Consider the following 19,207-nt stretch of genomic DNA (forward strand, 5'->3'; position numbering starts at 1 on the left):
GACGTCAGGTTGTTGTTCCCGGGAGCGTGCGTCATGTAGCATGCGTCTCCTCCGCTCAGCTATAGACATGGCGAGATAGTGGATCACTGAAAACCTCATCAGTTGAAAAGAACAGCCATCATTTAAGTGGACCAGGTGGTTTCGTGTAGTGTTTCCTTCTTGTGGTTTTAGTCCTATGGAAACGGATCTTATCGAAAAGATGCCGTGCCATAATCAGCAGCTGAATAACAGTGAAAGCCCCGAACACGCCGCGAAGCACGTCCGCTTCGCCCGCAGTAGCGCTGCTGCCGAGACCTGTCAAGATGACACGGAACCGTGTGAAAACCAAACCATGAGCGACATCCAGGGACAAATAGGACCTCAGCTGAAACTCTTGCCATTAAATGACCAAATACGAGAACTTCAGACTATCATTCGGGACAAGTGAGTCTCCAGTCCGCATTTTAACCAGATTGAGTGCACATTGCGTGTCCCCATAGGCCAGATCTGTACCATATGCACCTGTATATAATTTCATGTGTACAGGAACATAAACTTGTAACTTATCAGAATGTATCTAAAATGTCCATGGAATAAACTGGGATATAGCCTCATGTCATTTGGTTGCACATCAATCAACATGTATATTGCAATAGTTTGTCACATAGTGACTTTTCTTCTTCTCTCTCTCCCAGAACTACCAGTAGAGGTGATTTTGTGTTCTGTGCCGATAGATTGGTAAGCATCACCAAAAAATGGTAAAGAATTGTGGTCTTGTCTTATATCCTACTAAACCAGCCATTATTCTTATAAAGACCTTGTAAATAAAGGCAGCTCACACAAGAAATTTTGCAATCAACACAAAGTGAATGTATCGTTGATTAATTACGTTTCACATTCCTTGATTGCTTTTTTTATTTGACTATATTCATTAAAGAATCAAAACTTGATTTTTTTTTTTTTTTTTTGTATTGTCAAATTAGTAGGTCAACTCTTATGTTCTGTATTTGGTTTGCTACTCCCTATTCTGATTGGTTGTTTGTTTTGCTCTCAGATAAGATTAGTGGTGGAAGAGGGTCTCAATCAGCTTCCATACAGTGAATGCACTGTAACCACACCAACAGGTGAGCCTGTCACCATGGTGATTACCCCCCCCTCCCCTCTTCCTTTTGCATATGAACATGGCATTGCTGCCATCAGCTGTTGAATTTGTCCAAATTCAAAGTTTCATTCTATACTCCTTATGCAGGGCATAAATATGAGGGTGTGAAATTTGAAAAGGGAAACTGTGGGGTTAGCATCATGAGGAGTGGTGAGTCTCTTTCTTTCTCACAAAGTCATACACACACAGCCATGGTGAAAAAAACCCCAGCCCTATTTAGTGTGCATGCCTTTTATACTTAAACGCATATGTTAATGTGAGCAGGTGAGGCCATGGAGCAAGGCCTGAGAGATTGCTGCAGGTCAATCCGTATTGGGAAGATTCTGATCCAGAGTGATGAGGAGACACAAAAGGCCAAAGTTTACTATGCAAAGTTTCCTCCTGACATCAGCAGAAGGAAAGTTCTGCTCATGTACCCTATTCTCAGTGAGTAATTCACCTCTAACAAGGCATTAAGCCAGCCCACGTGGAATTTGAGCGATTTTTTGCATTTTCTGCACTGATTTGGGGGGAAATCTGGATTTAAAAATGGTCAAATATGGCATTCAAAGAGACGATTTATTATTGTATGTGTTCAGGTACAGGCAACACTGTGATAGAAGCGGTGCGGGTGCTGAATGAACACGGCCTGCTGGCCAAACATATCATACTACTGAGTCTATTCTCCACTCCACACGGTAAGACACGAACACAGTGAACGGTGAAGACTTGATTTGTATTCTCATTTACAAACCAATCACATCATAAATGTCTGTATCTATATTAGTACATGTTAATAACACTCTTGGTAACATACAAACGAGAAACAATTTGAACTTAGCTGTATATTTGGAATATTCTGTCATTTATAATAACTTTTTAACTCAACCCTGAAGTGTCAGCAGAGACCGTGTCATCTAGACTATCCCCTTCGAAGGCCTCATCGACACAAAGTTTTTTTTTTCACGACTAACATTTTTCCTCAGTACAGATGAAAACGTTATCAAAATGATTCCCGTTCACACGATACGCGGAAACGACTAAAAACGCTGTATAATGCATGCCAGACAAGTAATTGGCAATGTCACTTTGTAAAGACAGACATGCGCAGGTTCACGTACTGCTTGTAAAACACGTTTTCAAAAACTTGCACTTTAAAACCCATTTCAAAGTTTGTGTTCTCAGGACACCAAAACGCTGTTTGTTGTGTAAATGAACAGCCAGAACGCATTAAAAGTTTTCTGTTTTCAGTTGAAAACGGTGTGTAAGCAGTCCCTAAGTTAATGACTAATGATTTTTACAATGGAAAGTAATCAATTAAAAACTTACTTAAGCTAGACAATGACTTTTTTCTAGAGCTGCTGTACAGCCAAAACAATCTTTGTTGCATTCATTTACTATTATCACTGTAAAGCTGCTTTGAAACAATCTGTATTGTAAAAAGTGCTATATAAATGAAGGTAACTTGATTTAATAAATGATAAATGATATACTCTACTATTCAAAAGTTTTGGGCCAGTAGGATGATTTTAAAAGAAGTATTTTATGCTCACCAAGGCTGCATTTATTTTATAAAAAAAATACAGTAAAATAATACAATTTAAAATAACTGTTTTCTGTTTTAATGTATTTTACAATGTAATTTTTCCTTGTGAGAGTAAAGTAATTTTTTCAGCCATTACAGCCATCGTGTCACAAGATCCTTTAGAAATCATTCTAATATGCTGATGTTGGTGGTCAAGAAACATTTCTTATTATTATCAATGTTGAAAATGGTTGTGCTGCTTGTGGAAACATTTGTTTTCAGGACTTTTTGATCAAAGCTCCAGTGACAGTCCATAACTTTTTTGGGTTAAAAATTATCCAAAATAAACTTGAACAGGTAGCCTACATAACCAGCCAGTGTTCAAAACTATCTGCTCGCCTTAGCGCCATTCAAAATGGTAAGCTTGTAATAATGTTTTTAGTTCCAGTGGTACTGGTGGATTTCCGCGGGAAATTCAAGCATGTCTTTGCATCATTACGTCACATCTGTACACTTAAAGAAGGTGTCCCGGCTAGTAGGCTATATTGCGTGTGAGGATGTTGGAGGTGGAGATTTATAGCCTATTCTCACAGCACTTGATATAATTAAATTTATTAATTTGATGGCGGATCCAGAAAGGTTCAAACGACAATCACTAGTGACAACTGGAGATTCTCCCACTGTAAAATGCAAAAGACTTAGGAGTGGCTACAGAAAAAAAAGACTGCAACCGGGCCCATGCGAAAACAACGATAAATATCTGAAGGGCATTAAATGTAGTCACGCAATGCTGATGTTGTTAACATTAACAATTTGAGAACAAAGTATAATTTGCACGGTTTGGCGTGATATGATAAGCGATCATTAGATTTAATCAGCGTGATTAACTGCAATGCTTTTTTAATCTTAGTTGTTCAGAACAAAAGTGGATGTTACTTACTTGTTCAGACGACATTTTCCGGTGAAAATTCTTATGTTGGTCGAATGAGTCTCCACACTGCGCGGTGACTGACAGCCGCACGCTCTCCTCAAAACATTGGGATTCATCCGTGCTGTGCCGAGGCACAACCCACGTAAAGTTGATAATTCTGCGAATAACTGCAATTGCAGATTTCAAACAGAGATGGCGACAAAGAGGAAAAACTACGGACTGCAGCTTTAATTAAAAGTTCAAAAGAACAGCAGGCATTTGAAATAGAAATCTTTTGTAAGATTATAAATGTCTTTAATGTCACTTTTGATTTTCTTCATATAAGTCCATTTTTTAAATTGTGCAATGTATGTGTGCAGGTGCACGGTCCATTGTTCAGGAGTTTCCTGACATCACAATACTGACAACTGAAGTTCATGCTGTCGCTCCGACACATTTCGGCCAGAGGTATTTCGGCACAGACTGACAAACCACCAATTCCACACGAGTTCATTTGGATTCATCTGAAGCCTGACCAGCCCCACAGCAAGTGTCTGAGTGTGAGATTGGTTGATCAGGGCTGGCCTCTGTATTTTTATTGGTTATGTATTTATCCATGTTTAATGTGAGCAAATGGATCAAGTGATCTTTCAAAAACATGTGCTTTTCCATGATACCACCAGGATTAAAACAAACTGTGTTCTAGACTGTTCCTGAACACTCTAGAATGATGCAAATAAAAGAATTACAAATAAAAATATTTTGTATTAAATGAATTGCCTTTATTTTCATAAAATGTGTTATTCAATTCATCTATGAGACACTATTTAATAGTGTCACCGTAAAGCTAGAATCCAATCCTACAACAGAAAAACCACTACATTTCAGCACAAAAATATTGAATTTAAAAGATTATCGCTGAGCAAGGACACCTGATAAAGCGCTCTCACACCCTGATCAGTAAAAGAGGTTTCGGAGACCTGATCGCTCCCTTAGGAAGTGTTCCAGGTGAAAACTGAGCATGCGGGCAGGTGTTCACCCTCACCCCTTGTTCTCCCCGAGGGCCGGCCGCCACTCCTGTAAGCTTAACCTGTGACTGAGATCTTTCTAAAATCACCTCACTGTGACAATGTCACACAACACATTCCGTTAACCTAGAAAGACAAAAACACGTTTCTATTATTTGGATTTCATTTAGTTTCATTTGAACACTGCTGAAAATGCAGAACAAGCATTTCTCATACCTAATTTCAAGACTTCTAATCATCCACTGCTATGGTAACGGAGACCCCCTCAGGTGAGACTGGTGGCAGAACAGAATGATACAAATGGCTCAAATCAGAATTTTCGATTAGCCTGTGCAGCCCTAGATTGGCCTCACGGGGGCAGTATACACTTGGAGTCTGAACCTTTTCCCAAAATTCTAAATTACAAAAATCTAAACTTTGTATTACAACAGAAGATTCCTTTCATTTCTCTCCTAAACTGCCAGTTACTTCTGAGAATTAAAAAAAAAAAGAATATTCAGAGTACTATTTAGAGTTACTGGGGGAATTTTAGAGGATGTGTGTTCGTAATCCTACTCTTTGTGATAGCACACTTAAGTTAATGACAGAAGCAGAGAGGAGATCACCTTCGAGACAGCGTGAGAACTGGGATAAATTCAGTCTCCCTCTAAATAAAAGATTTACCAAACCATTCTGACTACAGTGCTGACACATAACTAGATGACTCTCTCTATACCGGGAAACATGACTTGGATTGATTAACCAATTTGTTAAATTTTGAAATATGATTCAGATAATATATTTCTTACCCACAGTTCCTTCCATGACACAATGCCCATTTCCATTTATCACTGAAGGACTGCGAGACGACATCTGCCATCTCAAGGGGAATGAATGTCCATCCCCTTGACTGTGATGGATATAAAAGAAACAGTTGGTAAACATAAGCTATGGCATCTGTGATGTGGCATTAAATCAAAAGAAATCACATCTTTGGCTGGTTTCACAGACAAGGCTTAAGATAATCCAGACTAAAATGCATGTTTGAGCTGTTATAACTGATCTTAAAATGTCAATGCCAATTTTTTGTCTCAAAATTCACACCAGTGATGTTTTCTTCTATGGAACATTTATAAAAGCTACTTAAATGTCGTAATTGAACAGCCTAATCCTGGCTTAATCTTAAACCCTGTCTGTGAAACCAGGCCCTTAAATGTTTGTGACTGGTGGCTTAAATTAAATGTCTGTTTACTAAACAGCGAAATGCCAGTATTTAACAAGGAAATGCAGTTTGGAAATTCATCAAAACTGGCATTTTAATCTGAAAACTGGAAAATGTTATTATTGGGACATGTTTCTCATTCTCATGGCTGTGCTTACAGTGATTTTATCATGAGTGAGCAGTTTACTTAGGCAAAACGAAGCAGAATGCCTAAAACTCCCTTAACTACTGAAAGACCAGGCTTGAGTGGTATTGCCAACAGCAATTTAAATGACAGGAAGCATTAATATACAATTTTAATTAAGTCTCTTAGGCTCACCAAGGCTGTGTATTTGATCAAAAAAAAAAAAAAAAACAGTAATATTGTGAAATATTATTGCAATTTAAAATAGCTGCTATATATATACACACACACACACAGCACTGTGCAAAAGTCGTAGACTTTTAAGCCAGTTATTTATATCTTTTGCTGAAGTGTGTCAGTAGGAAATATCAGTTTACATTTCCAAACATTCCTTTTGCCATTAATTGTAATAATCCAGTGAGAATCCGTTATGCTCCACACAGATATTTGTTCTCACCATCATTGAGTCTGTCTGTAAATACATGAAGAACTGCAGCAATGCCTCCAAGTGGATTGAAGAAACCGACCAGCAAAGCTACAGTACTGTGAAAAGTGAGGATGCTTTCAAAAATAATGCCATAAATAGATTTTATTAATTAACTTTTATTAACTAAATCAAATCAATATTTAGTGTGACCACCCTTTGCGTTTAAAACAGCTTTTGTCCCAGGTACACTTGCGCAGGTCGGTTTCTTCAAGCGTCTTGGAGACGTTGCCACAGTCCTTCTGGATTTAGTCCGTCTCAGTTTTTTCTATTTCTTCATATAATCACAGATGGACTCTATGATGGTGAGATCAGATCATACCAGCTGTTGTCAGACTGCTTGTGCATGCAAAAATCTCACTGGATTATTACAATTAATGGCAAAAGGAATGTTTGGAAATACAAACTGATATTTCCTACTGACACACTAAAGCAAAAGATATAAATAACTGGCTTAAAATAATTGATTTGTTGAAAATACTAACATGCCAAAGACTTTTGCACAGTACTGTATTTATACACACATCGGTTTTATTCTGTAATAGCAAAGCTTTCCTTTGGAAATCATTCTATTATGCCGATTTGGTGCTGAAGAGTCATTTTTATTATCGAAACAATTGTTCTTCTTGATATTTTGTAGAAACCGTGGCACAGTTTTTCAGGAATCTTTTATTAATAGAAAAAAAAACAAAAAACAGCATTCATTTGAAATAGAAGTCTTTTGTTGCATTGTAAAAGCTTCACTGTCACTTTTTAATTATTCTGCAAAAAATAGTGTTTATAATCTGAAGGCTGTTTATGGGTGCCATCAATGGTGATTACTGCTTAATACTGACCTGCCAAACACTGGAAATGGCCAGTGTCTCTTTTTCTTTCCAAACACCTGTAAGAAGTTTGCCCTGACACCCACATCAAATGCTTCACTTCCTGGTCCATCCGCAAAAAAGGGGACTGACAACCACTCTGAGAGAAAGAGAGCCAGAGATGTTATGACGCCTACAAAACCTCATTCGAATAATGAGCATATGTGAAATGTAGGTTTTACCAAGAGTAGTTTTGTTGCTGGCGAGCAGCCAGATGTGGAAGAAGAGCAAAAAACAGAGGGTAACAGCAAACATGGCCGACACCAGTGTCAAGAACAAGACGTGCAGTTTAACACAACTATCAAACAGTTTGCCCTGAGAGAGAAAGAGAGAGAGAGGTCCCATTAATATTAGTAAATGCAGAAGCTAACGAACTAACAATGAGCAATATACTTTTCATAGCATTTCTTAATAAAAAAAAAGTTCATTGTTTGTTTACAGCAAATTAACTAATGTTAACATACAAGTTTTGATTTGAAAAATGTGTTAGTAAATGTAGAAATTAACATCAACTAAGTTTAAAAATTCCTGTAGATGTATTGTTCATTGTTCGTTCATGTTTAGTATGTCGTTATCTAATGTTAACACATGAAAACTTATTGTAAGTGTTACCAAATTATTATATAAATAAGAATTCATTATACTGCAAAAGATAAAACGTTGTATATCAAATTTACTCACAAACACTTTATTACAACCACATTTCCAGAAAAGTTGGGACATTTTGTTAAATGCAATAAAATTAAGAATCTGTGATTTGTTAATTCTCTTTAACCTTTATTTATCTGACAAAAGTACAAAGAAAAGATTTCCAATGTTTTCACTGATGAACTTAATTGTATTTTGTAAATATAAACAAATTTGGATTTTGATGGCTGAAACACACTCCAAATAAGTTGGGACAGAGGCATGTTTACCACTGTGTCACATCACCTTTCCTTTTAATTTCACTTTTTAATTGTTCGGGAACTGAGAATACAATGCAAGTGCAATGCAATACAATACATTCTGCAAGTGGAATTTTTGCCCAATCTCGCATGATACGAGACAGCTGCACAACATACATTTTCAATAAGAGATAGATCTGGACTGTCCGGCACATCCACTCTATGGTGTTTAGAAACCACTCTGATGAAGCACGTGCTGAATAAGGCCTGGTATTGTCTTGCTTCCCAGGAAAGATGTCATCTTGATGGCAGTGTATGTCTCTGTACAATCCCAATATACGCCTCCACGTCAGTGATACCTTCACACACATGCAAGTCACCCCTGCCATTTGCACTGATGCGCCTCCATACCATGACAGATGTTTGCTTTTGCACCTGTCGCTGATGAAAGTCTGGATGGTCCCTTTTGTCCTTGCGACTGAGATCCCAATGTCCGTTTCTCCCAAAAACAAGCTGAAACATGGACTCATCAAACCACAGCACACATTTCCACTGTCTTTTAGACCATCTGAGATGAGCTCGGGTCCAGAGAACTCACCAGCATCTCTGCATTGATCTGATGTATTTCTCCTTGTGTAACAGAGACTCAAGCATTTCTTGATGCAGCAGCAGAGCGTGTAAAGCGAAAACGGTTTTCCGAAGTACTCCCGAGCCCATGTGGCTGTATTTAACAGAGTTTCTCATGCAGTGCCATCTGAGGGCTTGAAGGTGACGCACAACCAACAGAGGTTTTCTTTCCTTGCCCTACACAGCCTCAGATTTCTCTGGATTCCCAGAATCTTTTCACAGTATTATGTATGGACAAATTGTTTGCAATCTTGCATTGAGAAATGTGATTTTTTAAATTGTTTGACAATTCTCTCATGAACTTGGCACAGAGTGGTAAGCCATTACACATCTTTGCTAGCAAAGACTGAGATGTTCCTTTTATACCCAATCAAGATACCCTCAGCTATTTCCAATTCACCAGCTTATTGTGGGCTGTTTCAAAAGTTTAACTTGTATATTTTATAATCTTTTAACTTTTAATTTTGGAGTGTGTTGCAGCCATCAAAATCAAAATTTGGCCATCTTTACAGAATACAATTCACTTGAAAACATTGAAAATCTTTTCTTTGTACTTTTACCAGTAAAATAAAGGTGAAAGAGAATTAACAAATCAGAGGTTCTTCATTTTATTACACTTTACAAAATATCCCAACTTTTCTGGGAGTGGGGTTGTAGAATGTGTGTAAAATTCTGAGTATATTTAAAATATTTTAATGATATTTCATTAATATTTAAAATCTGTGACTCACTACCACTCAAAGTGCATGTAAATCTTGCAACAACAAAAAAAAGTCACCCACCAGCCACAGTTGGATGAAGGTCGGTGTAACCGTTGCAACGATGAGGAGGCAGTACAGGAGTGAGTAGAGGAGGAAGAGCATGAAGAACTTATAGTTGGAGAACCCAATACAGTTATTCAGCCTGAACATGCTCACAACAACACACAACACACACACGGAAGAGGAGAATAAGTGTCACTTTTTAAAAATGGCAACATTACTCATTTAAACAAAATGTAACATGTTAAGTCTTTTCAGTGAACGTAAATAACCATTTTACTTCCTGAATGAAAGCTAATTAAATATCTAAGTAGATATTTGGCTTCAATATCCAATAGCCTTCACAGACTAAGCAACAACAGCTGAAAATAAAAGATGTTTACAGGAAAAGTAAGTTACTAACCTTTGATTAACCATTACTAAACTATAGATTACAAAGATTATTTATTCTTTAGAATAAAATACACCAATAAGTAATTCACAATAAACAGAAACAAGAATTTAGCAAGTAAATAGGGTCCATTTGAATTTAGTTTACAAACCAGGGGCAATGATGATCCATCTTCAGTACACACCTACAAAAAGAGAGAGAGACAGACCGCAGGAGTGAAGTGCACAGGCCACAGGAACTATTCTCATTAAATAATAATAAAAACCCTAGTGTAATCAGACACACACACACACACACATTCAAAATCTCCACAAACACACACAGTCATTCTTTTTCTCCATTGCACTCACTCGCTCTCACACAGACACTCAGACCTGGACTTTAATCAAAGGCAGGGAACCTGATATTGACACGGAGCTGAAACTCATTTGAGAAGATTCACTGTGTCCGCTCAAATAAATGTGACCAAGCGCTACAACAACATCCTGTAATTATCACACACACACTCACACACAGATCACATTTCAGCATCTCTCCCTTTCATTAAGGGAAGAGTGTGTAGGTGAGTGGGAGATGCACTGATGCGCACACAGAAATGGAGAGAGAGAGAGAGAACAATTCTTACATTTGGCAGACAGAACAGTGATGGCAGCGATCTGGTTTTATCAATTGGCAGTGATGACAGAACCTGATAGCTGAGATGAACACACACACAAGCAATCAAATGAATAAATAACATTTTCTCCAACGTTTAGGAAAATAGAATTCCTTTTTGATAAGAGACTGTTATGTTTTCATTATGTTGTATATCTTATAATAGAAGATCATTTTAGATTAGTTAACAAAAAATCTTGGAGGATATATATATAGGTCACACTTCATTTTAGGTTCCAATTCTCACTATTACCTAACTATTAACTACGACTTTTGCTTCAAACTCCTAAATACTGCTTATTAATAGTTAGTAAGGTAGTTTTTAAGGTATTGGGTGAATTATGGTATGTAGAATATGGTCATGCAGATTAAGGCATTAATATGTGCTTTATAAGTACTAATAAACAGCCAATATCCTAGTAATATGCATGCCAATAAGCAACTAGTTAATTGTGAGAATTGGACCCTAAACTAAAGTGTTACCATATTGATTGGTAAGTGAGCTGGAATTTATTCTTTAAAAAAAAGACGTTTATTGGTTTTGTTTGTTGTTGACACATTGGTGTTATTGATCTACTTTGCATTAAAGTAAAATGAATTTAAAAAGAATATTTCGTCGTCATTTTCTTATCCTTACATTTCACCAAACCAGTGTGACTCAGTATAACTGTGTTCAGTTAGTCGGCATCATTATTGTTCAGATTTTCAGCAAGTAACATCATTTTGTTTGTCAGTCTGTTGTGGGACTGGGTATTGATACAGACTTTCCAATTCAATCTGATTCCAGATTTCCAATTAATTTGGGTGTATTTCAGTTTTAATCATCTATTATTTAATCATGCATCTATATGGTAGAAATTCTCTCTCTACTAAAGCTGAAAATAAAGGCAGCGTTTGATATTGATTAAAATGGCAACTTGTCTTTTGAAATATTCAATAAAACAAAAAGCTCATAAGAGCCATTTGGTTCAGGATCTGAGCTACACTGATACGGCTGCATTTCTTTTTTTGATTCACTAAAAAGAACGGACACATAATAGTCACTGTTTGTGAATCAGACTGCAAACCCAAGACACAGACCTGGAATATAATTTCTTTTGCCACAGTGCTGAGTATTCAGTACAGGCATCAGATTCCCCTCTCTTACGAAGCAGTGAAGGGAACACTGATGCAGTGAACCTTCTAACATGATGCAGATGCTTTTCACTGAAAGCCATTCAAAATGCACTAATTGCAGGTTCAGTGTGTCTAGAGTAATCTAGAGTTCAGTGTCTTCCCTCAATTACATGATGCAGGTTAATGTTTACAGGTTCAGTGTGAATCGAGTTACATTTGGAGTGGGTCCAGTTTAGTTTGGAGATTTGATTTACTTAACATTGTCATGTTTCTCCATTATAGCACTGACAGGTTTCCTGACCTCCGGTTGCTGTACGTGTATGAACTGGAAGCTTCTGGGAGATTTCCAGAAGAATCTGACTCTTCTCCATACCGCCATGTTCCTGCTCAAAGAGCATCGAGTCTGAAGAGGAGAGCTGAAACTGAACACAGACACCCAAGCACACACAAACACAATTAGTAAATTAGATAGCGGTGCTCTGAGAGGGAGAGGGGTTTCTTTTACGCTCATTTGTCACATATGACATGCCTGACTTGAATAACTTGCAAGTGGATGGGCTGACCCCCGTAAGAGCCCAAGTCTACTCATCTCTTCTAACTGTGAGGTTAAAGCCAGCAGAAATGGTGAAGAGTTTAAATTCCCCTTGCAAAGAAAGTACTGGCTGCGGGTGTACTATAGTACATTGATGCAAGCCTGAAAACTAATTTTTTGGGGGGGTTGGGGGTTGGTTCCTTTAAATATTTAAAGGATTTTTAGGGATTTAAAGGAATAAAGAAAACAAAAACAGAAAAAGAACTAGAATTTATCTATTTGAATTATTTTCAAATAATACTCAACATATAGCACCACTAAAAACAACAAATGTTGACCAAGGTGCAGTGCACTATATCAAATATCATCAACATTTAACACCATGTACAACATAAATTACAGAACAGACAGCACAAATCAACTACAATTAAAAGCCAAAGAAAAAAGATAGGCTTTGAGTTTTGCTTTAAATTTTATAAGTTAAAAATTATTTCTAAATATTTATTATACACATTCCCTCTTAGTATTTTTGCCTAATGTGCCAAAACGGCTTTGTTAATGTTCCTCGTCTTGTCACATTTAATTATAAATTGCATGAATCATGTGAAATCCTGTATTTTTTTATTCAAACAGTACAATTTGGCATAAAAGTCAAGTAGTTTGCATCACTGAATATTACTGTTGGCCATTCAACATTTCTATAGTAAAAAAATAAGTCAAACATTAAATAGTTAGCTACTTACATTGCACTCTATCAAAAAAAAACCAAAAAAAAAAACCCACACACTGTAATTCATGTTCTGCGGTCAGTAAAGCCTGCCTTCTTTGATTCGATTGGCCATCTCAATCATTTTGACATTGACAAGTGCTGTCAGACCACTAAGGCAGACCAGCCTAAAAATGTTAACTTTTAAAACTTTTTTATCCTAATAACAATTTGACCATATCTGATTATTGGGGGGACTTGTCCCCCTCAATGTCTATGGTGGTTACAGTCCTGCAGCAATGGTATAATATAGTCATACTACTGTCCTTAATTTATATACTATAGTATTTACATGGTACTCCAAGATAGGTACATCAAAAGTCTTTTCTATGATGTGTACAAAAAACATGCCGTTACGATTGTACCATTTGCAAAAAGCCATAGACGACCATTCTCCAGAAGTCAGGGGAGGAACTTGTTTTTTGGTTAAGAACTATACATTTCTAATGCTACTGTACCTCCACAGAAGGAGAGGATGGTGGAGTAGACACTGCTTTCCAAAATGACCACGAGAACATCCCAAAACACACGTGGAACAGGCAAAGGAACACCACTGAGAGAATAAGTACATATACAATTATCAATCAAAATAGCAGGAAGCAAATGCCAAATTTGTTCATTCAAACTTTAGAACTGCATTTTTTCACACAATAACTATTTATAACACCACAAATATTTCATACCTCTCTGCGTTGCACAGGTAAGCAGGACTGGCACACAAATATGAACAAGAGTCATTCATCAGTTATAACATCTGATGCCATATCTACGTTACTGAACAGTTTTAAATACTTAGATTAATAACTGGTGCTCAATGACTTTCCAAAATAAGAGGGAGACCAGGGAGTGCAACAGCCACAATTTAACCAATATGACATGAGCTGCAAGGCTGAAATCACTACAATACTTGACCACCAATGCACTTCTACTGGACCCACAACGACCAGTCGTCTGACTAATACACACACAATCTATATATATATATATATATATATATATATTTTTTTTTTTTTTGGATTGATTGATTGCCGTTTTGAATTAAAATGTTTTCTATTCGTTTAGCATTTTGCACTCAAATGAATTACATATTTTTTATTTATATATATAAAACTGACGCCCATGATTTAAGATAGTCTTAAAACACACCTCAGCAATGTAGTTGTAACTCTGACATTAAATAACAGATAAGTGATACTTAACCTGTAGCAGTCAAATACAGGAGCATCTTATAAAAGTTGAGAAACAACAAAAAACACCGAGTTACACAGACGCTAAAACAAAATGTTACATGAACTTCGGTCTCTTCTACATTTTAATATCACGTATGGCCTTTTAATCCCACGAAATCTGCGTCATTAAACTAACTTTAATAATTTTGCAAAAATATTACTCACTCCAACAGAAGTGCACGACATAGGCGTAGTATGACCACATCACAACCACGATAATGATCGTAACAGGGATGCAGTAAAGCAGCCGCGCGCAGCGGCGCAGACACGCGGGCAGAAGCATCAGGGTGACCGGCGCGAGACCAGCGCGAGACGCGAGTCTATGAAGCATCTGTGACTGGAGTGACCAGTCCATGGTATGAAGCACAGTAATAAGAGAAACAGCGCCTGCACAGGACACAGCAAGCAAGTGGGTTTTTTTCTATCAAGCAAGTGTATCTTTATTTCTTTTATCTGATTACATCTACAAAGCAGTTGAACAGAGAACAATCCTCACGTCATAAAACAGATTGAGCTGACTTTTAAGACCTTTTGAAAACAAAATTATTTTATATTTTTTATATTTAAACATAAAAAGTGTTAGCAAAGACACTTAACAACTGTCTTTTTGTATACAGGCTTCTGAACCCCATTGTGCCCAAAAGGACATACATGTGCCGGATACATTTCAGCATATTCATACTGGTTTTGAGGTAGTTCGAAAAGCAATAGGTCTTGGACCTTTTTTATATCAAGTCAATATCAGGCTATGTATTTGCTTTTGAAACGGAGTAAACCACTTTGGGTTGCAGCTGGAAGGTGATGCTGGGGTTGTTATAAACATCCAAAGCAGCAGAATGTTGGGCATTGCCTTGTTTGACAGCAAGTGAAGTCGGAGGAACGCTCTTGGTTGTATAGCCGACATTTCGAAAAGCCACAGCCTGCTGAGAGAAAGAGAGAGATTTTTAGCACTGCAGTCTACAGCTGCAGAATTTCTGTTTAATACACACACAAATACAGAATCCTTAAATGTTAGCGATTAAACTGTACCTGTAGGTCCCGATTGGCTTGTCTGGAGGCGGCTTCATTGGAGATCTGTACAGCGGCCTGAAAGAGACAAATCATGAATGAGCTGTTGAACAAATGTGACATGCAGAATGAAGGCTAGTGTGTGAATATGCATCAACATGATGCATACAGACAATTTTTATTTTCACATAAAGGTCAGGGTCGTGTAACCCAGGTTTGGGCAACCCCAATCTTTAAAACTGCCTTAAGAAGATAAAACTCACAGAAAACACAATAATTGCTTTTAATGTCTCAGTTTTTGGTCACTCTCTTTATTGCACAGAAATTTTTGCCTAGAAGTTTCTAGTATGCCTGGTAAGACCTTGAATAGCTGGTTCAGGTGTGTTTAATTGGGGTCGGAGCTAAACTCTGCAGGACAGTGGCCCACCAGGAGCAGGATTGGACATCCGTGCTCTAAAAGTGTAAATTACCAGGGTTGTGATGTACCACCTGGGGGCACTCTGTACCACAGTTTAAAAACACAGACTTGCAATATGTACCTTCTTTTCTGCACGATATTCATCCCAGGCTGCTCTGCGCTCTTCCTCACTCAGCTCCTCTTCCTCCCGGTGGTCTAACAATGAGTTGTGCTCATGATAACTTACTATGAGCTGCTCACAGCTCTGCAGCAGCCGGACCAACACCTCATCCTGATAGACAAAAGGAAGATAAAGCCTTGTGGTCATAATTATCTCACGTAACCACATCTGTGTGTTGTACAACAGCAGGTCCATATATGCGTGTTTACCGCAGGCGTTTCTGTGTGTTTACTGGGCCGTAGGTCAGGCTGGAAGTGGTACAGCTCGTTCAGCTGACTGTGTGTGAAGTGTCTCTGAATCTGCTGCTGGTCCAGAACACGGGAGGACAGAGACTGCTTAGCAACCTGCCGCTCATAAATGTTCTGTTCCATCGTCCCCTACACACACACACACACACAAAAAAAAAAAAACATTAAAAATGTATATATATAAAAAATTATCAAATACACAGTACCTGTCAAAAGTTTGGAAACATTTAATGATAATAATAATAACAAATGTAATGTTTTTGTCTCTTATGCTCACCAAGTCTGCATTTATTTGGATAAAAATACAGTAAAAACAGTAATATTGCAAAATATTATTACAATTTAAAACAAATTATATTTTTAATATGTTTTAAAATGTAATATTCCTGTGATGGCAAAGCTGAAATTTCAGCATCATTACTGTCTGATTGTCTTATTGTTATCAATGTTGAAAATAGCTGTGTTGCTATGCTTAAAATTTTTGTGGAAACTAATACTTTTTTTTCCCCCACAGGAATAAATATATTTTTTTAATTTATTAAAATAGAAAACAATTATTTTAAATTTCAATATTTCAGAATATTACTATTTTTACTGTATTTTTGATTAAATAAATGCAGCCTTGGTAAGCATAAGAGATTTCTTTCAAAAACATTAAAACATTGTAATGTTTTCCAAACTTTTGACAGGTACTGTATAAATTCTAAAATAAATACAAAAAAATACAAATATATATATATATATATATATATATATATATATATATATATATATATATATTATATATTAAAATATTTTACTCTTAAAATAAAAAAATAATTAAAACTAAGACAGTCCTCACAAGTAATAAAATCTTCATGAATGGGTTAAAAATTCCTTAACTAAAATCTTAAAATAGCATCTGTAATTGTTTTTTTCATTCATTTTAATACATATTTTTCTTAAATATGAGAAGTCCGCCCAAGTATGTGTGATTCTATGTGCATACCTGAGCCAGAAACCGGTACACAGCTACAGTTTTTTTCTGCCCAAAGCGATAGACTCTGAAGATGCTCTGGATGTCATATGATGGATTCCAGCAAGCGTCAAACACCACGACTCGGTTTGCAGCAACCAGATTGATTCCTAGAGACCCCGCACGAGTGGAGATCAGAAACAACCTCCCTCTGGCACAGAGGAAACACAGAGTCAGGACAAGAAATCCAGAAAACTTAAATGTAATGTTTATAAGCATTTTGTGTGCAGTACCTTATGTTTTTAGTGTTGTTAAACTCTTGAGCCCATCTCTTGCGAGCACAAGCACTAGTGTTGCCATCCAAACGATAATAATCTTTATTTTTTACCCAAGATTTCTTTCCTGCCAATACACACAAACAAAAAACACTATTGTATGCAATGAACAAATGACAGCTCTAACAATCCCCTGTACAAACTGTTTTTACCTTTGTATGGACACCCTTCCTTCCCGCTGGTCTCATCTGCATACAGGAGGAAACTCTCAATAAGGTCCAGTGATATCAGAGATTGACTGAACACCAACCTGAACAAAAGCAAACAGCATTCATTCATGTGTCAAACTTAGTCACTCTTAACATTTAACACACAACCGTTTAATCCACAATATCGTTTAAAAGTTTAGAAATACAGTAAAAACAGTAATATTGTGAAATATTACAATTGAACGTGATTTCTATTTTAATTAATTTAAAAATAATTTATTCCTGTAATGGAAAAGCTGAATTACTCCAGTCTTCAGTGTCACATGATCCTTCAGAAATCATTCTAATAGGCTGATTTGGTGCTCAAGAAACATTTCTTATTTCTAATTATCACCAAGTTCTGCTTAATTTTTTGATGGAAATTGTGAAATGTTTTTTAGGATTCTTGAATGAATAGAGTTCAAAAGAACAACATTTATTTGAAATAGAAAGCTTTTATAACAGTCTTTACTGTCACTTTTACTGTCACAATTTTAAGCATTCTTGCTTGATTTCTTTCAATGACCCAAATATGAAAATGAACCAAAACAAAGCTTATAACAAGTGCTACTTCTATTCAAGTATGTGTTCCTCACACTTTGTCTTGTAGTTCCTCTGCCCAGTGTAAAATCTCCAGTAGCAACTGTAATTTCCCAGAATGCTCCAGCACCTTGGCATCAGCTGCTGTTACAAACGGCAGATACCAGTCCGCAGATGACCCGTTCCCCACAATAAATCCTGAATAATAGACAGAGACACTAAAAGTGAGACAGACATACAGACAAAGAGAGACAGATTCAAAGAAACAGAGAGAGACTGTGTACATGTACCTGCTTCCCCACCAGGAATTTCCATCGTGGGTTTGTTTGTGACATCTTGCTTTTGATTGGACCCACAGACTGAGGAGACTGGATCAGTATTTCCCTCTTCATCACCCACTAAACCTGTGATCGTTGCATCTCTCCTATGAGACAGATGGTGGAAACATCAGAGCAAACCTGGTCTTGTCCAAAATTTGACTTCTAGCAGGTCTCTACATAACTGTGTATTACAAATAAAATATGTTCTGGTCGGTTGTGATTGTGTCATTCAAGCAGCAGTCTTTCATTTACCAATTGTTTCCAAAACAAAATGTTCTCAAATTACTCTTCTATTCAAAGTCACTCAAGCATCAATGTGTGATATTTTACAAAAGCATGAGAAACATTATTGGTATAGAAAAGACTGAAATCTGATATGACACAGCATACCTTTCAGAGCCATTTGGCTTTACGGAATCTCTCTCCAAACCTGCATCCAGCCCTGTGAAGACAGGAGCAGGCTCTTGCTCTTTCCCCTGCATCACACAGAAATATATAAGGTGATGGAGAAAAATCAGTGACAACTGATAGGATGTTTGTAAAAATGAGTCATGATGCATGTACACTACCATTCAAAATCTTCTCATTCTCACCAAGGCTACATTTATTTGATCAGAACGACAGTAAAAACAGTAGCATTGTGAAATATGATCATTTAAAATAAGTTTTGAATAGATTGTTAATAAGTTGAATAGATTTTAAAACGTCATTTACTTGTCATTTTCAGCATCATTACTCCAGTCTTCAGTGTCACATGATCCTTCAGAAATCATTCTAATATGCTGATTTGCTGCTCAAGAAACGTTTCTTATTTTTT

General features: G+C 36.9%; 3 protein-coding genes across 5 annotated transcripts in view; 1 reads left to right on the plus strand and 2 right to left on the minus strand.

Annotated features, from left to right (window-relative positions):
* uprt (uracil phosphoribosyltransferase (FUR1) homolog) lies at positions 1 to 6,122 on the plus strand. Its single transcript, XM_079870518.1, has 7 exons — positions 1 to 423; positions 675 to 717; positions 1,034 to 1,103; positions 1,229 to 1,291; positions 1,406 to 1,567; positions 1,720 to 1,818; positions 3,936 to 6,122. The coding sequence occupies exons 1-7, from the start codon at positions 176 to 178 to the stop codon at positions 4,040 to 4,042; spliced, it is 792 nt and encodes a 263-aa protein (XP_079726644.1). The 5' UTR covers positions 1 to 175; the 3' UTR covers positions 4,043 to 6,122.
* Positions 4,652 to 14,693, minus strand: zdhhc15a (zDHHC palmitoyltransferase 15a). 2 transcript variants are annotated; one of them, XM_079870509.1, is made up of 12 exons: positions 14,384 to 14,693; positions 13,673 to 13,699; positions 13,448 to 13,542; positions 11,993 to 12,113; positions 10,547 to 10,616; positions 10,073 to 10,105; positions 9,552 to 9,672; positions 7,438 to 7,570; positions 7,229 to 7,355; positions 5,372 to 5,472; positions 4,800 to 4,858; positions 4,652 to 4,709 (listed from the first exon to the last, which is right to left on the minus strand). In XM_079870509.1, exons 1-11 carry the CDS (start codon positions 14,571 to 14,573, stop codon positions 4,815 to 4,817), a joined length of 1,062 nt encoding a protein of 353 aa, XP_079726635.1. In that variant the 5' UTR covers positions 14,574 to 14,693; the 3' UTR covers positions 4,652 to 4,709; positions 4,800 to 4,814. The 2 variants fall into 2 exon arrangements, with proteins under 2 accessions (XP_079726635.1, XP_079726634.1); XM_079870508.1 differs by having other exon boundaries at positions 9,552 to 9,681.
* The window catches only part of atrxl (ATRX chromatin remodeler, like), a 23,508-nt gene continuing 18,940 nt past the window's right edge, over positions 14,640 to 19,207 (minus strand). The window contains exons 25-34 of one of the 2 annotated variants that reach the window (XM_079870468.1): positions 18,781 to 18,866; positions 18,361 to 18,494; positions 18,127 to 18,268; positions 17,495 to 17,592; positions 17,301 to 17,409; positions 17,041 to 17,218; positions 16,014 to 16,181; positions 15,766 to 15,915; positions 15,248 to 15,304; positions 14,640 to 15,141 (exon numbers count right to left, since the gene is read on the minus strand). In XM_079870468.1, the coding sequence (XP_079726594.1) occupies positions 14,965 to 15,141; positions 15,248 to 15,304; positions 15,766 to 15,915; positions 16,014 to 16,181; positions 17,041 to 17,218; positions 17,301 to 17,409; positions 17,495 to 17,592; positions 18,127 to 18,268; positions 18,361 to 18,494; positions 18,781 to 18,866 (1,299 nt within the window). In that variant the 3' untranslated portion in view covers positions 14,640 to 14,964. The remainder of the gene's footprint in view (positions 15,142 to 15,247; positions 15,305 to 15,765; positions 15,916 to 16,013; positions 16,182 to 17,040; positions 17,219 to 17,300; positions 17,410 to 17,494; positions 17,593 to 18,126; positions 18,269 to 18,360; positions 18,495 to 18,780; positions 18,867 to 19,207) is intronic. The other variant, XM_079870469.1, reaches the window with a different exon arrangement.

This window comes from Squalius cephalus (genome assembly GCF_949319135.1).
Source record: "Squalius cephalus genome assembly, chromosome: 5".
In the NCBI taxonomy this organism is placed as follows: domain Eukaryota; kingdom Metazoa; phylum Chordata; class Actinopteri; order Cypriniformes; family Leuciscidae; genus Squalius; species Squalius cephalus.

Excerpts from the sequence above, each read along its gene's own strand:
- zdhhc15a (XM_079870508.1), bottom strand. The coding sequence starts at position 14,573 with ATGGACTGGTCACTCCAGTCACAGATGCTTCATAGACTCGCGTCTCGC. Across the intron at positions 9,682-10,072 it reads ATGGATCATCATTGCCCCTG|CATGTTCAGGCTGAATAACT; the intron begins GTTTGTAAACTA and ends TGTTGTTGTGAG. Across the intron at positions 7,571-9,551 it reads CCTTCATCCAACTGTGGCTG|GGCAAACTGTTTGATAGTTG; the intron begins GTGGGTGACTTT and ends TTTCTCTCTCAG.
- uprt (XM_079870518.1), top strand. The coding sequence starts at position 176 with ATGGAAACGGATCTTATCGAAAAGATGCCGTGCCATAATCAGCAGCTG. Across the intron at positions 424-674 it reads CAGACTATCATTCGGGACAA|AACTACCAGTAGAGGTGATT; the intron begins GTGAGTCTCCAG and ends TCTCTCTCCCAG. Across the intron at positions 1,819-3,935 it reads TCTATTCTCCACTCCACACG|GTGCACGGTCCATTGTTCAG; the intron begins GTAAGACACGAA and ends GTATGTGTGCAG.